We start from the raw sequence: 19,112 nt of genomic DNA on the forward strand, positions 1-19,112 counted from the left end.
GGGAGACTTAGCGGTCGTGACGTTTTCTGAGACTGTCATGGCAATCTTTTCGTGGAATGTTTCGAAACAGGAAAAATTGTAGTCAATAGTGAGTAATACAGCGCTGAAATTACTAAGACGGCCTCACAAGAAACAAGCGAAGAGAATTTGTTTTTTCAATTACTTCCCAATTCATCTTGTTCGCCTGATTTGGCCCCCTCCGATTACGATCTGTTCACAAACCTTAGAAAAGCCTTTCTTCAATAAAATAAATTACATTTCGTGTGTGATAAAAAGGTTGAATAAGTGTATCATCCTAAAATGAGACTACTCAGTACAAAATAAATAACGTAAGGAACCCATTTTTTCTTATTCCCAATCAGGTCGTCAAAAGATGAGATAACTAAGTGCTCACAAGTTCCTTTCTCATGCATCCCAGTATGTCTATTATTACAATATAACGGCCTATACTGTGTTCTATCACCTCATGCGTTAGTAGCAGAATGAGAGGGTGCGAATTGGTTTGTATGTGAAATGCGAAAATAATTTAAAATCCTCCAAATGGGTATCTTGACTTGACGTACTATTGCTGAAGTGTATTGAAACACTTTAATGTGGTTCTAAATTGGTTTTAATTTATTCAGATCGTTCCATGCATTATTCGTAGGGATTGGCATTTTTCATCTCATCCATAAATACTTTACACTGTAAAGCAAAATATATCTTATGAGTAAGAGTAGCTGTTAAAATGTCTAAAAACAAAAAAAAAGGAGGAAAAATTATAAAGAAGGGGTATCCCCGGGGATATATGAAAAACATCTGTCAAGCTGTTCCAAAGACACATTAGTAGCAATTTTTCCAAAAAAGTCCTCAACAGTCAGCCATCAAGTATCTGCTTAGTCAATAACTTTTCTCTTCGTTCTCCTATTGAACCTTACCCTCTCACCACAACGACCATGATTATTACGGCTTGTTCTAAGTTGAATGGTTCTACGAACGTTGGGACAGATGGTATTTCTTCAATATCAATAAAACGATGCCTAAACAGCCTCATAACGCCGCTGACAACACTTGTCAAAAGATCGTGAGATGCCTTTAAAAATAGAAAACATTTGCTGTTAGCTCTGGAGTGCCTCAAGGAAGTCATTTAGGACGATTTATATTTTTACTCTACTTCAACGATTACAAGTTCACTGTAAAATGTTTCAAACTACCAATTTCCAAATAAATATTACACACGTGATGCATAATGTCATTTAGTTTAATTTAAGCCTTAAATTGCAACATTTGGTTATTGTCAATCTGTTAATATAAAAAATGAGGAGGTTTTATGCCTTTTGGAGAAAGAGATTATAAATTTCGCCGCCAGACGTTTTTTTTCCTAAGTAAGTCGTCAATGTAAATATAAAACTCAAACTACAGTTGAACATCTTGCGCAATGGTAGTGCAAATGGTAGACAAGCAAAACAAGGCTGTTTTATTAAACAAGCCGCAGATTTAAGACAGGATATAGGGGGCAAAAATTATGTCAGCCTTAGGACAACAGTTGAGGAAACCTAATTATACAATAAAAGTAATAGTTTACTGATCAATAACAGTCAAACGATCTTTTCATGTCGCATTACCGTAGCCAGTATGTGGCGCTCTGAACTTGAGCTCTTTCCCTTGTGCACCGAAATTGCGAAAATTGCACATGAGTTACTACACAGATTCAAAAACAGAAGGAATTATTCTGTTCAGCTATGAGATTAATTGTTATCTCTGTCACGCTTGGCTTCGTGAGAACTTGTATATACATAGTAGCTTATGCTTATGCTTATGGCAGTTGAAAACAAATTGCTGTGTCAGTTGCAACGTCGAAGCGGTTTTATTGATGAAGTTATTGACAGATTCGTGCAGAGCGCCGAATTCTTCTATTGTATTGAATATTTATTCATATTATTGTATTATTGAAACAAATGAGTTTAAAAAAAACATCTATCCAAAAGTAGACCGTTATTCCACTGTATTGAAAAACACAAGCGGATATCCATTCCTCAATCTTTAGTTTTCACTTACAACGAATTGTTACTTCTGATATCATACCACATAATCAGTGCACAACCCGAAAATTTTATCACGCGACGCCACTGCTCTACAATCGACGGTCGACAGGTCGACGTTATTTACAAAGATTTCTCTAGAGCGTTTGATAAAATACACTATCAAAATCAATCGTCAGCTCTACTGGATTGGATGCAATCACATCTAATTGGTCACGGGATGTCTTTGAATCTAGAAAACAGTATAACAACTCCATTTGCTGTTAGCTCTGGAGTGCATCAAGGAAGTCATTTAGGACCGTTTATATTTTTACTATACTTCAACGATTACAATTTCACTGTAAAATGTTTCAAACCATCATTTTTCAAACAAATACTATACAAGTAAGGTGTAATGTAATTTAGATTAATCTAAGCCTTAAACTGTACCATTTGGATATTGTAAATCTGTTGGTACAAACGATGGGGAGGTTTTATGCCTTCTGGGGAAACAGATTTTACATTTCTTCTACAGAGGGTTTTTTCTACTCGCTAATAAATAAATTAGTAAAATGTCAATGTCAATATAAAACTACCATTTCAACAAGCAAAACAAGGTTGTTTTATTGAACAAACCGCAGATTTAAGTTAGAATATAGGGGGTAAAATTATTTCAATTTCAGCCTTAGAACAACAGTGGAGGAAAGCTAATTACACTAAGGTCTCTTTTTACACGGGGGTTACGTACCGTGTTAAAAAAATCCGTGTAAAAGAAAACCGTGTTAATTGCGGAAACCGTGCAAAAAAAAACCGCGTGGAAAACTTGATGTAATAATTTCAAAAACCGTAGATTTGATTATTTGTTTGTATTGTTTTTGATAAAATGTAACTTTTGATAATTTGAAGTGGAAAAAGCTTATTTTTAACCACCAAACTTATGCCAGGTGCATATAACTGTGGAAATGTAACTGTTATTTCACAATAGAAATGGAAATCTAAAATACAGCCTGGGATTACGAGAAGGGTCCAGTCATACTTGATTAAACACATTGGATGACAAATTAAAATTAGAACACTTAGGAAACGCATTGTACGATAAGCAAATTATTCTAAATAGCTCATGCCTTCTGTATAATGCATTTAGTTTTCAAAAGAACGATAATACGTACAAATTCAATCCTAGAAATCAGATCCTGAGTTTCGATCAAAAATCTATAGAGTTTAGTTCCTGATTCCAGTTACACTTCTATAATTTTGGAACTGAGTTTTGGAATCAATTTTTAGGGCTGCACCTGAATTCCGAACCTGGATTTTTTATTGCATTTTCGAACGGAATTCTGGAAATACAACTAAATTTTGAATCTGAATTCTCATCCCGGATTTAGGTCCATAGTACCATAACTCCATGTTAAGAACTGAGTTTTTCAAATTAAAATCTGAATTGGGAACTGAGTTCTGGTCTGAGCGTTAATTTCAGTTTCCAAAATTTAGTTCTCAGTCCAGATCTAGGCTTAAAATCAAATTCTGCAATTCGGTTTCAGCTCCAGAGTTCTGGTACTCGATTCTGACCTTGGACTCTGGATAAGGAACTGAAGTTTAGACCTGGATTCTAAAAATGAAAAAAAAAACTGGTCTTGGATCCTAAAACTGAATTTCAGAACTGATTTCTAGAATTGGATTCTGGACCTAGATACTGGTCTGAACTGAACAAGTCAATTACGCAGGCTAATTAGAATCAATCAAACTGTGAATCTTCACTTAGAATCTATCAAACTGTGAACCTTTGAAGGATTGATTTTGCATAATGTTGCTTAAAATTGTTCAGTTTTCGTTGCACAGGGTGTTCCACGAAAACTTTCTAATTTAAAAATGCAATAATAAACGAACGGTTTGATAGATTTCAACGATTATACATTTATTTGTAAGGTTGTTTCATTGTATTTTGCTGCAATGCAAACGACCAGCAGCAGGATGACGCAATCGCTCTTGATTTCTTGATCCGCATAGAAACATGAAATATATTCAGAACCGATGCCTTTGGTAAGAAATAGATAAAATTCAATTAATTCTTAATGACGATCTGTGGGACTGAAAAGTGCCTTGAACTTGTCACGACCAACAGAATCTGCAGTTAGATTTGAGATCAAGAGCCATCTCAAAAACTCGGTAAACTCGATCGAAATTTGACTCGGAATTCATTGTGATTTCCAATTGGATTCCAGAGAAAATGAATTCCAACTCAAAACTAAACAACGCTCCCATGACTACTGACGACTTCCATTGGCAAGCTTTTGATTTTAGTTAACTTTCAAACTTTAAATTAACTCTTATAATTATTTTCTTACAGACAACCTGTTCCCTTTTTTTGATTTTTTCTCAAAAAACAAATGACAGTGCATTTTAAACTCTCATCAGAAACCGTGTTAATTGCGAAAACCGTGTAAATAAAAACCGTGTTAATTCCGGAATCCGTGTAAAAAAATCCGTCTAAAAAGAGACCTTAGTGTATACAGTACAAATAATGGACAGAAGCGACTTATATACAGAAGGGAAAAGGAGAGTAATTACTCATGCTTTGGATCGTTTTAGTGAATAATTCATGAATAACTATCATGATTTCTTGAGACGACTAAATGGTTGGTAACACTATTTTTAATCGGATCTACGGCAACGGATTTATTTATAGTGGGATCTGTTATCTTGACAATTTGATTTACCACTTAGTCAACTGTACTAAACCCGTAAGAATGAGAACGGTGATGCACGAGATGCGTCCAACTTGTCGCATTAGAACTGGAAAATTTCGCACTCATGTGCGATTTAGCTCTGTATTCAGTCATCATCGCAATTCACGCTACAGAACAACACGTCGCAGTATGCACAGCTTAAATTCCTACCTGTGACTGATCTGCCGCTTATAACCGATATCCTGGATGAAACTATCTCCGTGGAACAGCTGCGGTTTCGGGACGCCCTTGGCATCATCCTGGAAGGTGACACTGTTGTTCCGGGACCGTCTGGAGCCACTGCCCGAAGACGATCCGGCTCCGTTGGCCGCCGAACGTAAACTATCCAGCCGTTTCCGGGATGACTCCAAGGCGGAAGCGCCACCGGAATTGGCACGGATTCGTAGCTCCTCCACGGTTGCCGGAGGTTTGTGGGGAAGTTTCTGCTCGAACTGGTCCTGCGATAGTTCGGGCATAATGTCACTCTGCTGTGACGTCGTTGTTGGAATGTTGTTAAAAACCCCGTCCGAACGAAAACAAAACAAAACACAAAGCCGTCCCCACAACCGATTAACCCAAATTCGGAGAAACAAAAAAAAAATCACGACACTACGCGTTCGCGTACGCCACAATGCACCGCTCTAAACGATGATGATGATGACGACGACGATGATGATGAAGAAGAAAACGATGACGACGACGGCGGCGGCGCTGCTGTTGTTACTACGCGATTATTGCGTCGCGCGGGTAGAACAAAGAGGTGGCAGTGGTCTGGCGGCGATTTCACTCAATGAATGAAAACAAGATTCGCGAAGGTGACGCGTGTATTGTAGAAAAGAGCTAACTGAGTATAGCCAAAACGACGACGACTACGACGAGGATTATCTTCAAGAGTTGTTGTTTCCTGCTACGCGGACGGTGAGTTACTGCCGGACGGGGGTCTTCAATCGACTCAACTGAAGGGCCCTACTACTAACTACCCATGCAGCGCTGTTGACTGCATTTGACTGTGTGTGCGGCCACTACTCGGAGATGGTGATGTGCTGGCAAAATCGGAAACTTTCATGTCCCGGTGGTCGGTGGAGTGGTGTTTTCTGTTCCAACACACGTCTCCGTCTTGTTGTTTGGCTTGAAGGTTTTTCGCTTCGTATCAAAACAGCGCAAATAGCAAATACGAAGTGGTTTTTCATGCTGTCAGTTTCAGCTGGAATCGTCGTGGGCGAAACCGTGAAAGCATGTTTTTGGACGCTTCGGGGGTTTGGACGCGCCACGTGTGGGGTTTGGCAATGAGCGGCAGGGGAAATATGCATTAAACTAGCAGAGAATTATGTAGTCTAAAAACAAACCAGTTTCGGAATGTTATCGAATCTCGGTTAAAGCAGACTGGACCTAGAGTGCGAAAATAGCTCTGGCTGATGAAAATCTCGGAATGGAATGGAGCAAATTATGGAGCTATTTCCTCCACCGAATGGCTGCTTGGAATGCTCGGAAATCGTACTTCAATATGAACTATTTTTCAATTGAGTGCATCCTACTGCTAACATATTATATGAGAGTGGATCATTTCGCCGAAAACCAAACAAACCTGTAACCGCCTCGTTCACCTGGTCTACTCAAAGCTAGTTTGTTTTTTTACCAGCACATGACCAAAAACCTTGGTTCTTGGAAATTCTGTTCTGACAATCAGAAATCATTCTGTAAAATTCAAACGAGAGAGTGTTTTTTTTCGGGCTAAAACACCAAGAAATGAATTTATCCATTATTTTAAACAGAACTTTTTTTGAATGGTTGTCAACACTATCATCTTTCATTTTTCATTATTTCTACTCAATTCCAACACTATATTAAGACAATTGTAAGATTCGGTGAAACGGCCTTTTTGGTAACATGACATTCGGTCCTTTCGATGAAATGACTTTCCGCGAAATAACCTTGATCCATGGGCTTCTGCATTCAAATTTACCGTATGGAAAAGTAAAAGAATTCGATCCTGATTTGGTTCGAAGGTACGAAACAAAATAATTGTTGCTTCATGCTCTCGAAGATCGTTTCATAAATTTATAAAAACTCAACTAACAGGAGTAACGTAGGGCTACACGAAGTTTTTTTACATTTTACAATCAACGAATGTCAAAAAGAAAAACGTATAGCACGATTTTGAGTTTTTTTTAAGCATAAGCGACGTAAGGAGTGTATCGAAAATAAGCTATCCACATACATTTGTGTTGTACGCATGTATTTGTGATGGTTTTTTTTATGCTCAGATCACAGCATGCTGTGCGTTTGGCTGCCAGCTTTCGTTTGTTTACTTGTTTGTGCGGTTGAAGCTCTACGTTTTCAAAATGTCGCGTGTTGAAAAGGAAGTGAAAATTAAGGTTCTGGACACATGGCTAAGTGAGAAGGGTATTACTATGCGGAAATTGGCGAAGCGCTTTGGAATTCATCATGCCAGTGTTCAAACCATCATTAATAAGTTTGGGGAACACTATTCTTTGGATGAGCTACCAGGAAGAGCCAGAAAATCCGAAACTGGACCAGAAAGAGGTATCTCTAATCATGAAGAACAAATCAATGTCAATACCTGATTTGCCCAAAAAAGCAGGAACGAGTGATCCAGCGTATCGAGAGGCGAAATCACCTGAAGACCCACAAGAAGCAGAAAATCTCGAAACAAAGTATAGAACAGAAAAAGCGAGCAGCAACAAGGGCCCGGAAATTGTATTCGCTTTTTTTGCAGTGTCCGGGTGCATGCGTTTTGAAGGACGATGAGACTTTCGGAAAGGAGGACTTAAAAACCCTTCCAACTCCACAATATTTTACTGTCGTCGTTGGGGAGGATGTGAGCGATGCGGACAGGTCGGTTCAAGTGGGGAAATTCGGTCGAAAGGTACTGGTATAGCAAGCAATATGTTACTGTGGTTCCTGTGTCAACCATTTTTTTACACAACCGGAACTATAAATGCAGAAATCGATCGATCTGAGTGTCTCCAGAAGAGATTGCTGCCTTTATATAAGAAGCATAGTACACCTCCACTGTTTTGGTCGGATTTAGCGTCTGCTCACTATGCCAAAACCACTCTCAATTGGCTTGCGGAAAAGGGTATAAATTTCTTTGCGAAAAACATCTATCCACCAAATTGCCCTCAGCTTCGACCCATCGAACGTTACTGGGCAATCGTGAAGAGGGTCTTCAAGAAGACTGGTAAGGCAGCTGGGAACATGCAGGAGTTCAAAAAATTTGGGCTCGAGCGTCCAAAAAAATGCGATGCAGCACTTGTCCGGACTTGAAATGACTAGATGACTTGGTACAATAGCCCTATTTGATATGATTAATCATCTCACTCCTAATAACCGATAATGGATCATTAAATAGATTACGCATCGCATTTTAAACTATTACCAGAAAAACCAATAATCTCTCCCGGTAGCCGGCTTCCCTGATAAACTTATTTGAATATATTGGTTGGAAATAGTTTTTCAATGCTATAATTTTTTGTGCTGTAATAGTTTAATCAATTGATATATTATGAATGGTCCATTCATCATAAAGACAAAAGTGAAGAAATTAACAAACGAATATTGAAACGGATCTCCCGACAGCCGGCTGTCTGGAGTTTTGCGAATTAAGGAAATTTATCGTTTCGTGCACCGTACTTCCTACTGGGATCGTATTGTTTACCAAGCCATGTCCCAGATCTTCTCCCATCCCTACTAATACAACTCCTGTCCTGTGATACTCGTGTAGATACAGTGGTACCCGCGGTCTCTAGGAACAACGAGTATCGGACTAATATTCCTTCCCTTCCTCAGTAGCACAGCCTTTGGTCGTGGTCGGCGTAAAAATAGACCATGTAATGAAAAGTTTTGAGTAAGTGGGTATGCGCAGAGTGAAAATGGTTTGTTTCTCCCAAGCATGATTTAACTTTTTCTGTTAATCACGAAGTGCAACTATGGTCAGTCTAGTTCAGCTCAGCTCAACAGTTCACAAGCGACGTACATACATAAAATTTGCGTCCCAGTAGCATGACTTAAATGCGTTACAAATCATTATTTTAACGTGAGTTATAGGCACTCTGGGTACTACGAAAGGATACATGTCAGTCCTCGGCAGGTTAGAGCTAAGGCAGTGAGCGTTATGAATTATACTGTTAAGGTTGCGCTTCGCCGTGGTCACGGGAGTTTGCTGCCTATCCCGGGGTTTCACGTACTTTACCCAAAATTGTGAGAAAACGGGGAAGAAAACGGAAATTCCAAGAACATACGATTCTAGATAATTAATTTTTCTATCGATTCGTATATAAATTGTGCCTGATAAACATATTTATCGAAAGATTTCGTGCGAGTTATAAAAATAAATGAGTTTTTCCTTATTCTTTCGCACGCACACAATGTCAACGCATGCATTGGGGTGTGCAAAATGCTACATGCGGTAGACGCTAACAACATTTCTTTTGTTTTCGTTGTCCGTTCTCTCTGCGTAAACGTTGAATATAGATGAGTAGAAAATGTAAGTAAGTGTTACTACTTTGTAAAATAATTTCTATTCATGTTTCAGTAGAACCAGAAATCAGTAATGATTTTCATCGCTACTAGCTTTGACGCTTTGTTGAAAACGTAGCACATCCCTACATATGCGAGTTGTTTATAGCGAGAAAAGGAAAAAAGAAAACCAAATTTTAACAAAACTCGCACGAAATCTCGCGAAAGAAAAGCTTTCTAACTGAAATTTTTCGCCAAATGCATAGTAAAATCATTTACCTACAATCGTATGTTTTTGATTTTTCGTGAATCGGATTAGTATTTTAGAAATTTGCAATTTAGGGTGAAATTTCGGCGACAAAGCAAGAGGAAGCAGTGAGTTGTCTTGCTTCGACCTGACCACGGCGAAGCGCTACCTTAAACAAAATAAAGGATACGTTACGTTTAAGGGATAAGGTCGTTTCGCCGAAAGTCATTTCACCGAAACGGTCATTTCGCCGAATGACATTTCGCCAATTCCTGCAATTGTCTTAATATTATCATTGGAATTAATTTAAAATGAACACAAATGGATGATAATACGTTAAAGACCGTTTTGTTGTCCTACAATTGTACTCCTTGAATAAAGATTGATTCATGAACCCCAGAACGGAGTTCCCAAGGAAACTTGTTGACTACTAGCCACTAAGCATCAAAGCAATTGCATAGGTGTATCTACCAAATAAATGCGTTTACTAAGTAAAAAAATAGCTAATGCGGCTTCGCCACATCGATTTGATTCGCGTGCTGTCCAACCTCACTACCGCTCGTTCGGTAGCCTAACCTAACTAAAGCAAAGAAACCGGTTTTGGACTTTAATCGATGTCTCGAACGGGGCTGGCGCACCTTCATGCGAACGTTCCTCATTAAATTCCGTACAGACTTCTTGGCGACAAGTTTTGACACTTTTTTCCAATCTTTTTCGAACTGTTGAATGGTTTCGGCTGCCGAGACATGTTTCCTAAGATGTGCCTTCGTTAATGCCCAAAATTCCTCAATTGGTCGAAGTTGTGGGCAATTTGGTGGATTCATGTCTTTTGGGACGAAAGTGACATTTTTGGTAGTATACCATTGTACCGTTGATTTCGAGTAGTGGCAAGAAGCAAGATCTGGCCAGAAGATAACAGGATCCTTGTGGTTTCGAATCATGGGTAGAAGTCGTTTTTATAAACATTCCTTGATGTATATTTTTGCTGTTCATTGAGGCAGTGGTGATGAAGGGTTTCGAAATCTTACCGCAGCTACAAATTACTTGCCAGACCATAGCTTTCTTACTAAATTGTAAACAACAGGACGCAGCCATAAAAATTGACAGATTCTGAACCATTGCGAAATGGCAGCAGTTTCTGGTTGCGTCCATACTTTCTGGGACAGTCTTTATGTTGAAACCAACAAACAATCCATTCGAATATGGTTGCCTTTTCTTCGCGCTCTATCTTGTATCGGGCTGTATCTTGAGATTTGACGCCCAACTGTATTTGTTCTTCACATTTGTGTGATCTTTTTTAGTCGTATAAAGTTGTCCGGTTTCAAAAATTTTAGATTTTGGTACGACAATCAATGCATAGTTTTCAATGAATGTTGCGCTAATGCAGGACGAGAGTCCAAGCAACGTTAGAGCCAAATGTGAACGAATAAATAAAACTGAACTAGTTTTCAACTTGAGATAGGTTTACCTAGAGCTTAGATTGATAAAATCCAACCGATACCGACAGAACTAACTTCCGAACGATTTCAGAGTTGGGACAAAATTAATGGAATCCTATTCGTAGTTTTGAAATTTGTTTGCTCGTTTGATCAGAACTAAATTCTCAGATCTTCGGGTTTGGGATTGGTTTAAAAGCAAAATATAACATATGAATACCAATATTATGTTTTGCAGAACGACTACACGAATGAATTCGTGATGAAAAAAGTTCTTGTTTGACAGGTATCAGGTGGTTCGTTTACTTTTTCAATAACACCCATTTAAATTTCAATGAACGACTGACGGCCGTCAAACAATGTTCATCCAGTTTATATGCGAGGTTATGTCATGTTCATCTAAAATGAAACATATTCTTGAAATTAAAGCAAACAAATTTATTGTTGATCTTTTGAATTCAATTGCCCACTTCATATGATCGGAAATCAACCATCAACGTCAAACTGCAAAATGCAAGCCAAGCGAAAAATCTGCTAAAACATAAACATACATCAAATGCAATTATTTTCAACATTTTTTAACACTTTGACGTACAAGCCGTCATAAAATCAGAACCACATACCGTTGTTTAGTCTTTCGATTCAGAAGGTCAAGTTCCACATCGGAATGTAAGCACCTCGACTCAGTTTACCATTGACTATATTGACTCAAAATGATCAACGTCTGATAAGCGAACCGAACAAACTGACAGCACATTTTTTTTATGTTATTTACTTCTCACAATCCGGATCCGGTGGCACTCTATGGAATTGCGACGCTTCAAAACAACTCTGTCGTGAGATGCATGGCTGCACCGGAATAATACCGCGGCACTGTGCATTGGCACACATTCGCGTATCGCGTTACGTTACGCCAGCCGAAGGTTAATCCGACCGGGGGAACCGAACAAGTTCCCACGAGACGTTGGTGGTGTAAACAAAGTACAAGAATCTTTTTATTTTTTGCTATGCTTGTCTGGTAAGACGTTTGGCAAGACATTCTCTGATACCGATATTCCGCCCGTGGTGGCTGGTTGGGAAGTTGTAGGTCAGTGTTTGAAATGCAAACCCCGTACGATACGGTCAGTAGATAAGCGATCGATTCGGAGTAGTCCACTTTGCTATCACATTCGATAGAACGTCTATACTTTCAAATCGAGAAAAAAACAACAACAAGAAACAGAACCGGATATTTAGCTTTTCAAATAGTTAAGTAATTTTGTTCGCAGTCAAGTTTTAAAGAGCTTGAGTTCGTGCAAAGAATTAATTGCCGTTGGGTTGCAAAATGCGAGGGAAATACGCATCCTTATGCCTGGTCCAATCAGTCATATTTCTAATATATAAACGGATGTAGTCAAAGTGATTCGTTTGGTTTCCAACTTCATTAAAAATTCAAGTTGATAAGTTGTCGTCTGTCTACGCATACATTGAACAGCATATTTCTGGTAGAAAATTCTCTCCAAAGATGAATTGGTAAAGAGATTTTGACACTGAAAACTTAACTGGTGAAGCAAACATCATTCTGTTCTAGCATGATTAAGACACTGAAAATAGTAACATTAAAAGGAAAGCGTCTTCGGATCATTGCTGAAGATGGATGTGATGCGGAAAGTGAGCCGTGACAAAAGTCAATTAAGTAAGCAGAAGGCTATTCGTATCTAAACTTTTACCTTCTACCAGGAGAGTCGAACTTAGGCATTGGCGAAGCGAATCATCCGAGTTTCTGATATGTCAGAAAGTAAAGGTTAAAGGTAAAGGCCGTATTCTCCTGACATTGCTCCTTCTGATTACTGGTTGTTCCGATCGATGCAGCACGATCTGGCAAGTCATCGGTTTACTTCTTTCGCAGAAAGCGAAAAGCGATTTCAAACTTGAATCACCTCAAAAGGCGAGACATTTTTTCGAGAAGGAATTTAAAAATTGCCTGAGAGATGAGAAAAAGTAGTATCGAGTGATGGACGATACTTTGATTAATCTTTAAATTATTTTTACTTTTAAATAAATGCATTTTCGATCCAAAACCTGACCATCTCTAAAATACACAATAATTGAAATATTTTTCTTCTATTACTCATCGGGTAAAGACATTTTAATATGATCAGTATATAACGGGGAAATAGATAGGAGAAGTGAGCTTTTGAACTAGCACAAGACGACTCTACGTCTGAACAAGACTATATCACAAATCGTTGAAAGAAATCTTATCAAATGTTTTAGCACTAGATTCTTAAAATTCACAGCATTTGCAATATTTTATTTTCCAAAATTTATCTAGACTGTTTCTTAAAAAAAACTGTTTTTCAACGATTGCAGTCAAATGTATATATGCGAAGTGACAAATTCTACTAAAAAGTGATGCAAAATTGACTTTCACAATTCGAAAATAACACCGAATGTCCAATATAAGGCTTAACACGTCACAGTCGAATGATTTGAAATTTTCAAAAAATTATAACTGAAAATCGAAAACTCATTGTTTCATTTCAATGTTCTGTAGAAAGGGCTAAATTTTCAGACAACAAAAATTGAAAAATATTGCGCTCTCTATTTACAAACCATGATAACTGCCAAAAACTTATACAACACGCGTTACATGCGTTACTTTTTTGTGAGTTATAGGCGTTACGAAGCGTTACATGCGATACTTTTTTGTATGTTTATGCGCTACATGCATTATTTCTTAGTACGTTTTAGGCGTTACAAAGTGTTACATGCGTAACTTTTTAGTATATTTTAGGCGTTACGGAGCGTTACATGTGTTACTTTTTTGTGAGGCACGAAGCGTTACACGCGTTACTTTTTTGTAAGTTACATACGTTACATTTTAGTATGTTTTAGGTGTTACGAAGCTTTACATGTGTTACTTTTTTGCAAGTTATAATGTGTTACGGAGCATTATGCGCGTTACTTTTTTTTGAGTTATAGGCGTCACGTGCGTCACTTTTTTGTGAGTTATTGACGTTACGAAGCGTTACACACGTTTCTTTTTTGTGAGTTACATGCGTTACTTTTTTGTGAGTTATGAGCGTTACGAAGCGTTCTATGCGTTACTTTTTTGTGAATTATAGGTGATACAAAGCGTTACATGCGTCACTTTTTTGAGAGTTACAGGCGTTACGAAGCGTATCATGCGTAACGTTTTTTGTGTTTTATAGGAAGCATTACATGCGTTACTTCTTTTGTGAATTATAGGCACTACTTTTTTGTGAGTTACAAAGCGTTACACGCGTTACTTTTATGTAAGTTACATACGTTACTTTTTAGTATATTTCAGGTGTTACGAAGCGTTACTTTTTTGCAAGTTATAACGTGTTACGAAGCGTTACTTTTTTATGAGTTATATGCGTCACGTGCGTTACTTTTTTGTGAGTTATGGACGTTACGATGGGTTACACACGGTATTTTTTTGTGAGTTACAGATGTTACGAAGCGTTATATGCGTTACTTTTTTGTCAGTTACAAGCGTTACGAAGCTTTACTTGCGTTACTTTTGTCGTGAATACGACTTACTTTACTATGGGGTGCCTTTTAAAAATTAGCCATATGGAAGAATGGGCAGAACTTAATCGTGAATATCTCGACTTGTATTAATTGTAGCAACATAATTTTTTCACCATTTCATCAAAAATATGATCAGGAATTTAGGATAATATTATGAACAGTGTAAGATAACCACAAACAACTCAAAAATTAAGTTTTCTCAAAATTTCAAAACAATGCGGAAAACTCTTTACTTTCGCTTGGGTTTTTCGCGTAAGGACTACGATTTTGAGGTAGTCAGGCACATATCTTCAACTGAATGCGTATAAAGAGGAATCGTGGTGAAAATCGATCATTTCTTTTCGTGTGTTCGATGGAAGCAGACGTCGTGGGAGTTAAACCATCAACCAGCAGCGACGAAGAGAGCACCTTCTGCGTGGGTAAAACCTCAAAAGCTCAGGTCGCAACTCTCATTTGCTTTTCGGTAGTCGTAATGAGAAGTTCAAGTTTCAGATTTTAGTTCCGAAATATAGGTTTAGAATTCAGAGCCTGCGTTCTGAAACTGGATTCTGGAACTGTATTCCGAAACTGATTTGAGTTTCGAAATTGCAGTTCTAGAATTGAAACTGGATTCTGAGCCTGTTATTGGTTCTAAATTTAGTTCTTGAACTCAGGGTCCAGTTCTTTATTCCAGACTTCTTCTATTCGGTTCTTTTTAGAACCATAATAATACTCCTAAAGAATTATGCGGAATTTCACTTTACTGTACTCTATACAACCCGTTCTGGTAGTCATGGCGAAAAATCGTCTTCAAGTTTCAGAGCTTAGTTCCGGAATATGGGTTTAGAATTCAGAGTCTGCGTGCTGAACTAACTCAACTCGTCACTCTCCATCACGAACGCTTTCATAAAAAGTTCTTATCAGAGCCACCATTATTTTATTATAAAGAACTGTACTGCTTATTTCATAATATTTAATTGCGTTTCAGAATATTTAATGTAACTAATCTGTAATTTAGTCTAGGCGCATCGTTTAAAATTCTAGTAATGAAAGAGGGGAAAGTTGCACAATTCAAACAATCGATCAACTATCAATTCGAATTAAGAAGCATAAATAAAGCGTGTCATATTCGTATTCACGACATCCAGTTATGTCTATGACATTTCACACCCGTACTTTTTTGTGAATTAAAAGCGTTACGAACTTACATACGTTACTTTTTTGTGAGTTACAGGCGTTACGAAGCGTTACATGCTTTACTTTTTTGTGAATTATAGGCGATACTAAGCGTTACACGCGTCACTTTTCTGTGAGTTATGGGCGTTATAAAGCGTTACATTTTTGTGAGTTATATGCGTTACGAAGCGTTACTCTTAAGTATGTTTTATGGTTACAAAGCGTTACATGAGTTACTTTTTTGTGAACCACCTATACGTTACTTTTTTGTAAGTTACAGGCGTTACTTTTTTGTGAGTTACAGGCGTTACGAAGCGTTACATGCGTTACTTTTTGTGAATTATTAGCGATAGCGTTACATGCGTCACTTTTTTGTGAGTTATGGGCTTTATAAAGCGTTACATTTTTGTGAGTTATATGCATTACGAAGCGTTACTCATAAGTGTGATTTAGGGTTACAAAGCGATACATGCGTTACTTTTTTGTGAATTATAGGTGTTACAAAGTTACGTTACTTTTTTGTGAGTTACAGGCGGTACGAAGTGTTACATGCGTTACTTTTTTGTGAATTATACGCGTTACGAAGCGTTACATACGTTACTTTTTTGTGAGTTATAGGTGTTACGAAGCGTTACATGCGTTACTTTTTTGCGAGTTACAGGCGTTACGAAGCGTTGCATATGTTACTTTTTTGTAAGTTACGGGCGTTACGGAGCGTTACATGCGTAACCTTTTTGTGAGTTATAGTTGTTACGAAGCGTTATATGCGTTATTTTTTTGTCAGTTACAAGCGTTACGAAGCGTTACATGCGTTACTTTTTTGTGAATTATAGGCGTTACGAAGCGTCACATACGTTACTTTTTTGTGAGTTATGGGCGCTACGAAGAGTTATATGCGTTACTATTTTGTCAGTTACAAGCGCTACGAAGCGTTACATGCGTTACTTTTTTGCGAGTTGTGGGTGCTACGAAGCGTTACATGCGTTACTTTTTGTGAATTATACGCGTTACGAAGCGTTACTTTTTTGTTACGAAGGATTACATGCGTTACTTTTTAGTATGTATTAGGCGTTACGAAGCGTTACTTTTTTGTGAGTTACAGGCGTTACGAAACGTATCATGCGTCTTCTTTTTTGTTTTATAGGCGTTACGTTATATGCTCAAAACTCTTACTTTATCATATCTACAAAAATAACATTTCTAGACATAATATCAAGAAAATTAAGAAATCGGTTCAGTGGTAAATTTTTGAAAAGAGAAAGTTTTTCAAAAAATAAAACAAACCCTAACATGAAAATTGTCTCCCAAATGGCAAAACGAGAATATACGAGTCTAATAATAGTCGAACTTTATTCTATCACTACAGGTGTGAGAAAAATACATCTCAAACGCAATCCGATGAACTAAAACATGCTTAGATTCAATTTTGCCTGCTTGTGTGGTTCCATATCGTAAGTAATACTCACAACTATATATTGAAACATTGATCCTTTTCCATTTTACGACTTAAGGTGTAGGTTCAGTTAATCGAGTACGCTACAATAGTCTAGTCTAGTCAATATGAAAAAAGGTATTAAGTGGCACAATCAAACTGTACTAAATAGGGTAATTGTGTCAATAGTCATCTCATTAGTAGAGTCTGCATTTTTAAAATTGGATCAGTTACATGAAAACAGATTGACAAAATGATTTGCGAATAAAACTATGTAATGAAAACCGCGAAAAAGCTACCGAAGAGACGGGACTTGAACCTGTAGCTAGCTGCTATCCGGGGGAATTGTTTTGCCAATAAAACGTAAACTCATAGATGTATTTAAAGAAACAGAAATTCATTAACTTTTCTGAACGTTTAATCTACGACTCATCAGAGCGTTAGCAAGCTCAATTTGAACTGCTAGCACTACTTAGCAGCTCAACACAAATCGCCCCGCAGATGTAAACACTTACTAGATTTGCACCGAAGTGCAATGTCTTGACGTAGCATTTTAATTTACGAATCCATGAATTCGTTGAACTTGTTGATAGGATCCATTGAAAAGAGAAAACAAAAACAAAGAATCATTCCCGCAAAATCACAGATTTAAATTGCTAAAGAAACGATTCTGCTTCACCACAAAGAACTTATGAAGAGAAATTATTAATGACTGGGGGGCCAACAGATGGATATGGCATGTGGCTACTGCAGTCAAAAGATATTCTGTAAGTCTCTAGACAACACGAGTTTTCCATTGCTTTCGGTTTGCTTTTGAAATATGACTGAATGGAATCCCACTTCGTCCTCATCCATCCTGTTTTCCGGTACCACCTCCTGCCAGCATGAGTTCAAGTGTTCGTAAATATTCAAGTGTAAAACAAAAAAAAAAGCTCAATGAAGATAGACGACCATCGTTTTTCCGAAGAAAGTTTGCTAATGAATTTATCCTTACGGTACGGGGACACAGTGGGTATTTCGTCCAGGGGAGGTGCTCATTATGAGCTTGTTTTTCTTTAGGTAGCTTTTTTTCCTTTGCACTATGAAAACAAATCTGCTCTTTTTAAATGGATGTTGTAGTGGCAGACGATTTATCAATTCCATGAAAACGAAACATGAATTGCATTCATGAGTTTATGAATGCAAGTTATGCACTCTGTTGACACCTGAATTTACACTTAAAAAAACCTTCGAAAAACCTGTCAAGAATGGTTTCTGATTCACCATAATTTGTCTTTTTTTCATTGAAATACATTTACAAAAAACAACTGATTTTATCAGCAATTTGTAGATGCAGTTGATCCGACTGTGCCACAACAAATTGGATGGCGAGCTATTTTCAAACCTAGTCGCATCACTTCACTAGTCAGATTAGCTTTGTTGTGATGACGGAAGAGGTGCTTTCCGTATCAAAAACAAATAAAACAAGCGATAATATGTTGTTGTTTTGTTGTGTGACTTCGAAACGCTTATCGCTTTCGATGGCTGCCGATAGTGCCAAACAGCGATTTCCTTTCTGCATTCCGAGGCTTATTTTTCGTTTTCTCTGCCAGCAGCATCCTGACCTTTCAATAATTACAAATACAATACAATCTGATTAACGCAGAAGCAGTTAGTGTGATACAGTTTGTTATTTTCTTTCAACTCCGTCCCGTGTTCGTTCGATGCAGGACTTCGAATTCTGATAACATTTGCAATGAGAACGGAACTTTGCGGCTTGATTGGTGATCGGATTTCGAGTTTACTAATTATTTTATGTCCGTCTTTCGTGTGTCTTTTCTAATCGAAACTTTTGTCACGTTGCTTGGTGAATGTTAAATCTTCGTTTTCACTTGGATGTTCATTTAATTTTAACTCATAGTCTTTAAGTAGAATGAATTCCAACCCTTCTAACGACAACAACGAAATTGATTAGTTGACCCGTCAGATAAATCTGGGTCAGTTATAGAAAAGCCCCAAAACTTGTTCCTGCGCAACCCGCAGAAAATTTACTAACCCGAATCATCGCTCATTGATGTAAGAAGTTGAAAAAAAAAACAAGTTCCATATCTCCGACCG

At 37.7% G+C, this 19,112-nt stretch overlaps 1 protein-coding gene across 2 annotated transcripts in view; it reads right to left on the reverse strand.

Moving 5' to 3' along the window:
• The window catches only part of LOC131426535 (cytosolic purine 5'-nucleotidase), a 66,529-nt gene that overhangs the window by 39,128 nt on the left and 8,289 nt on the right, over positions 1-19,112 (reverse strand). Inside the window, exon 1 of one of the 2 annotated variants that reach the window (XM_058589346.1) lies at positions 4,898-5,658. The exons of the other annotated variant lie outside the window; for it this stretch is intronic. Within the exon in view, the coding sequence (XP_058445329.1) occupies positions 4,898-5,202 (305 nt within the window). The 5' untranslated portion in view covers positions 5,203-5,658. Of the gene's footprint in view, positions 1-4,897; positions 5,659-19,112 lie in introns of those variants that run through there. 2 annotated transcript variants of the gene reach the window in all.

Source organism: Malaya genurostris, chromosome 1 (assembly GCF_030247185.1).
Source record: "Malaya genurostris strain Urasoe2022 chromosome 1, Malgen_1.1, whole genome shotgun sequence".
Taxonomy (NCBI): Eukaryota; Metazoa; Arthropoda; class Insecta; order Diptera; family Culicidae; genus Malaya; species Malaya genurostris.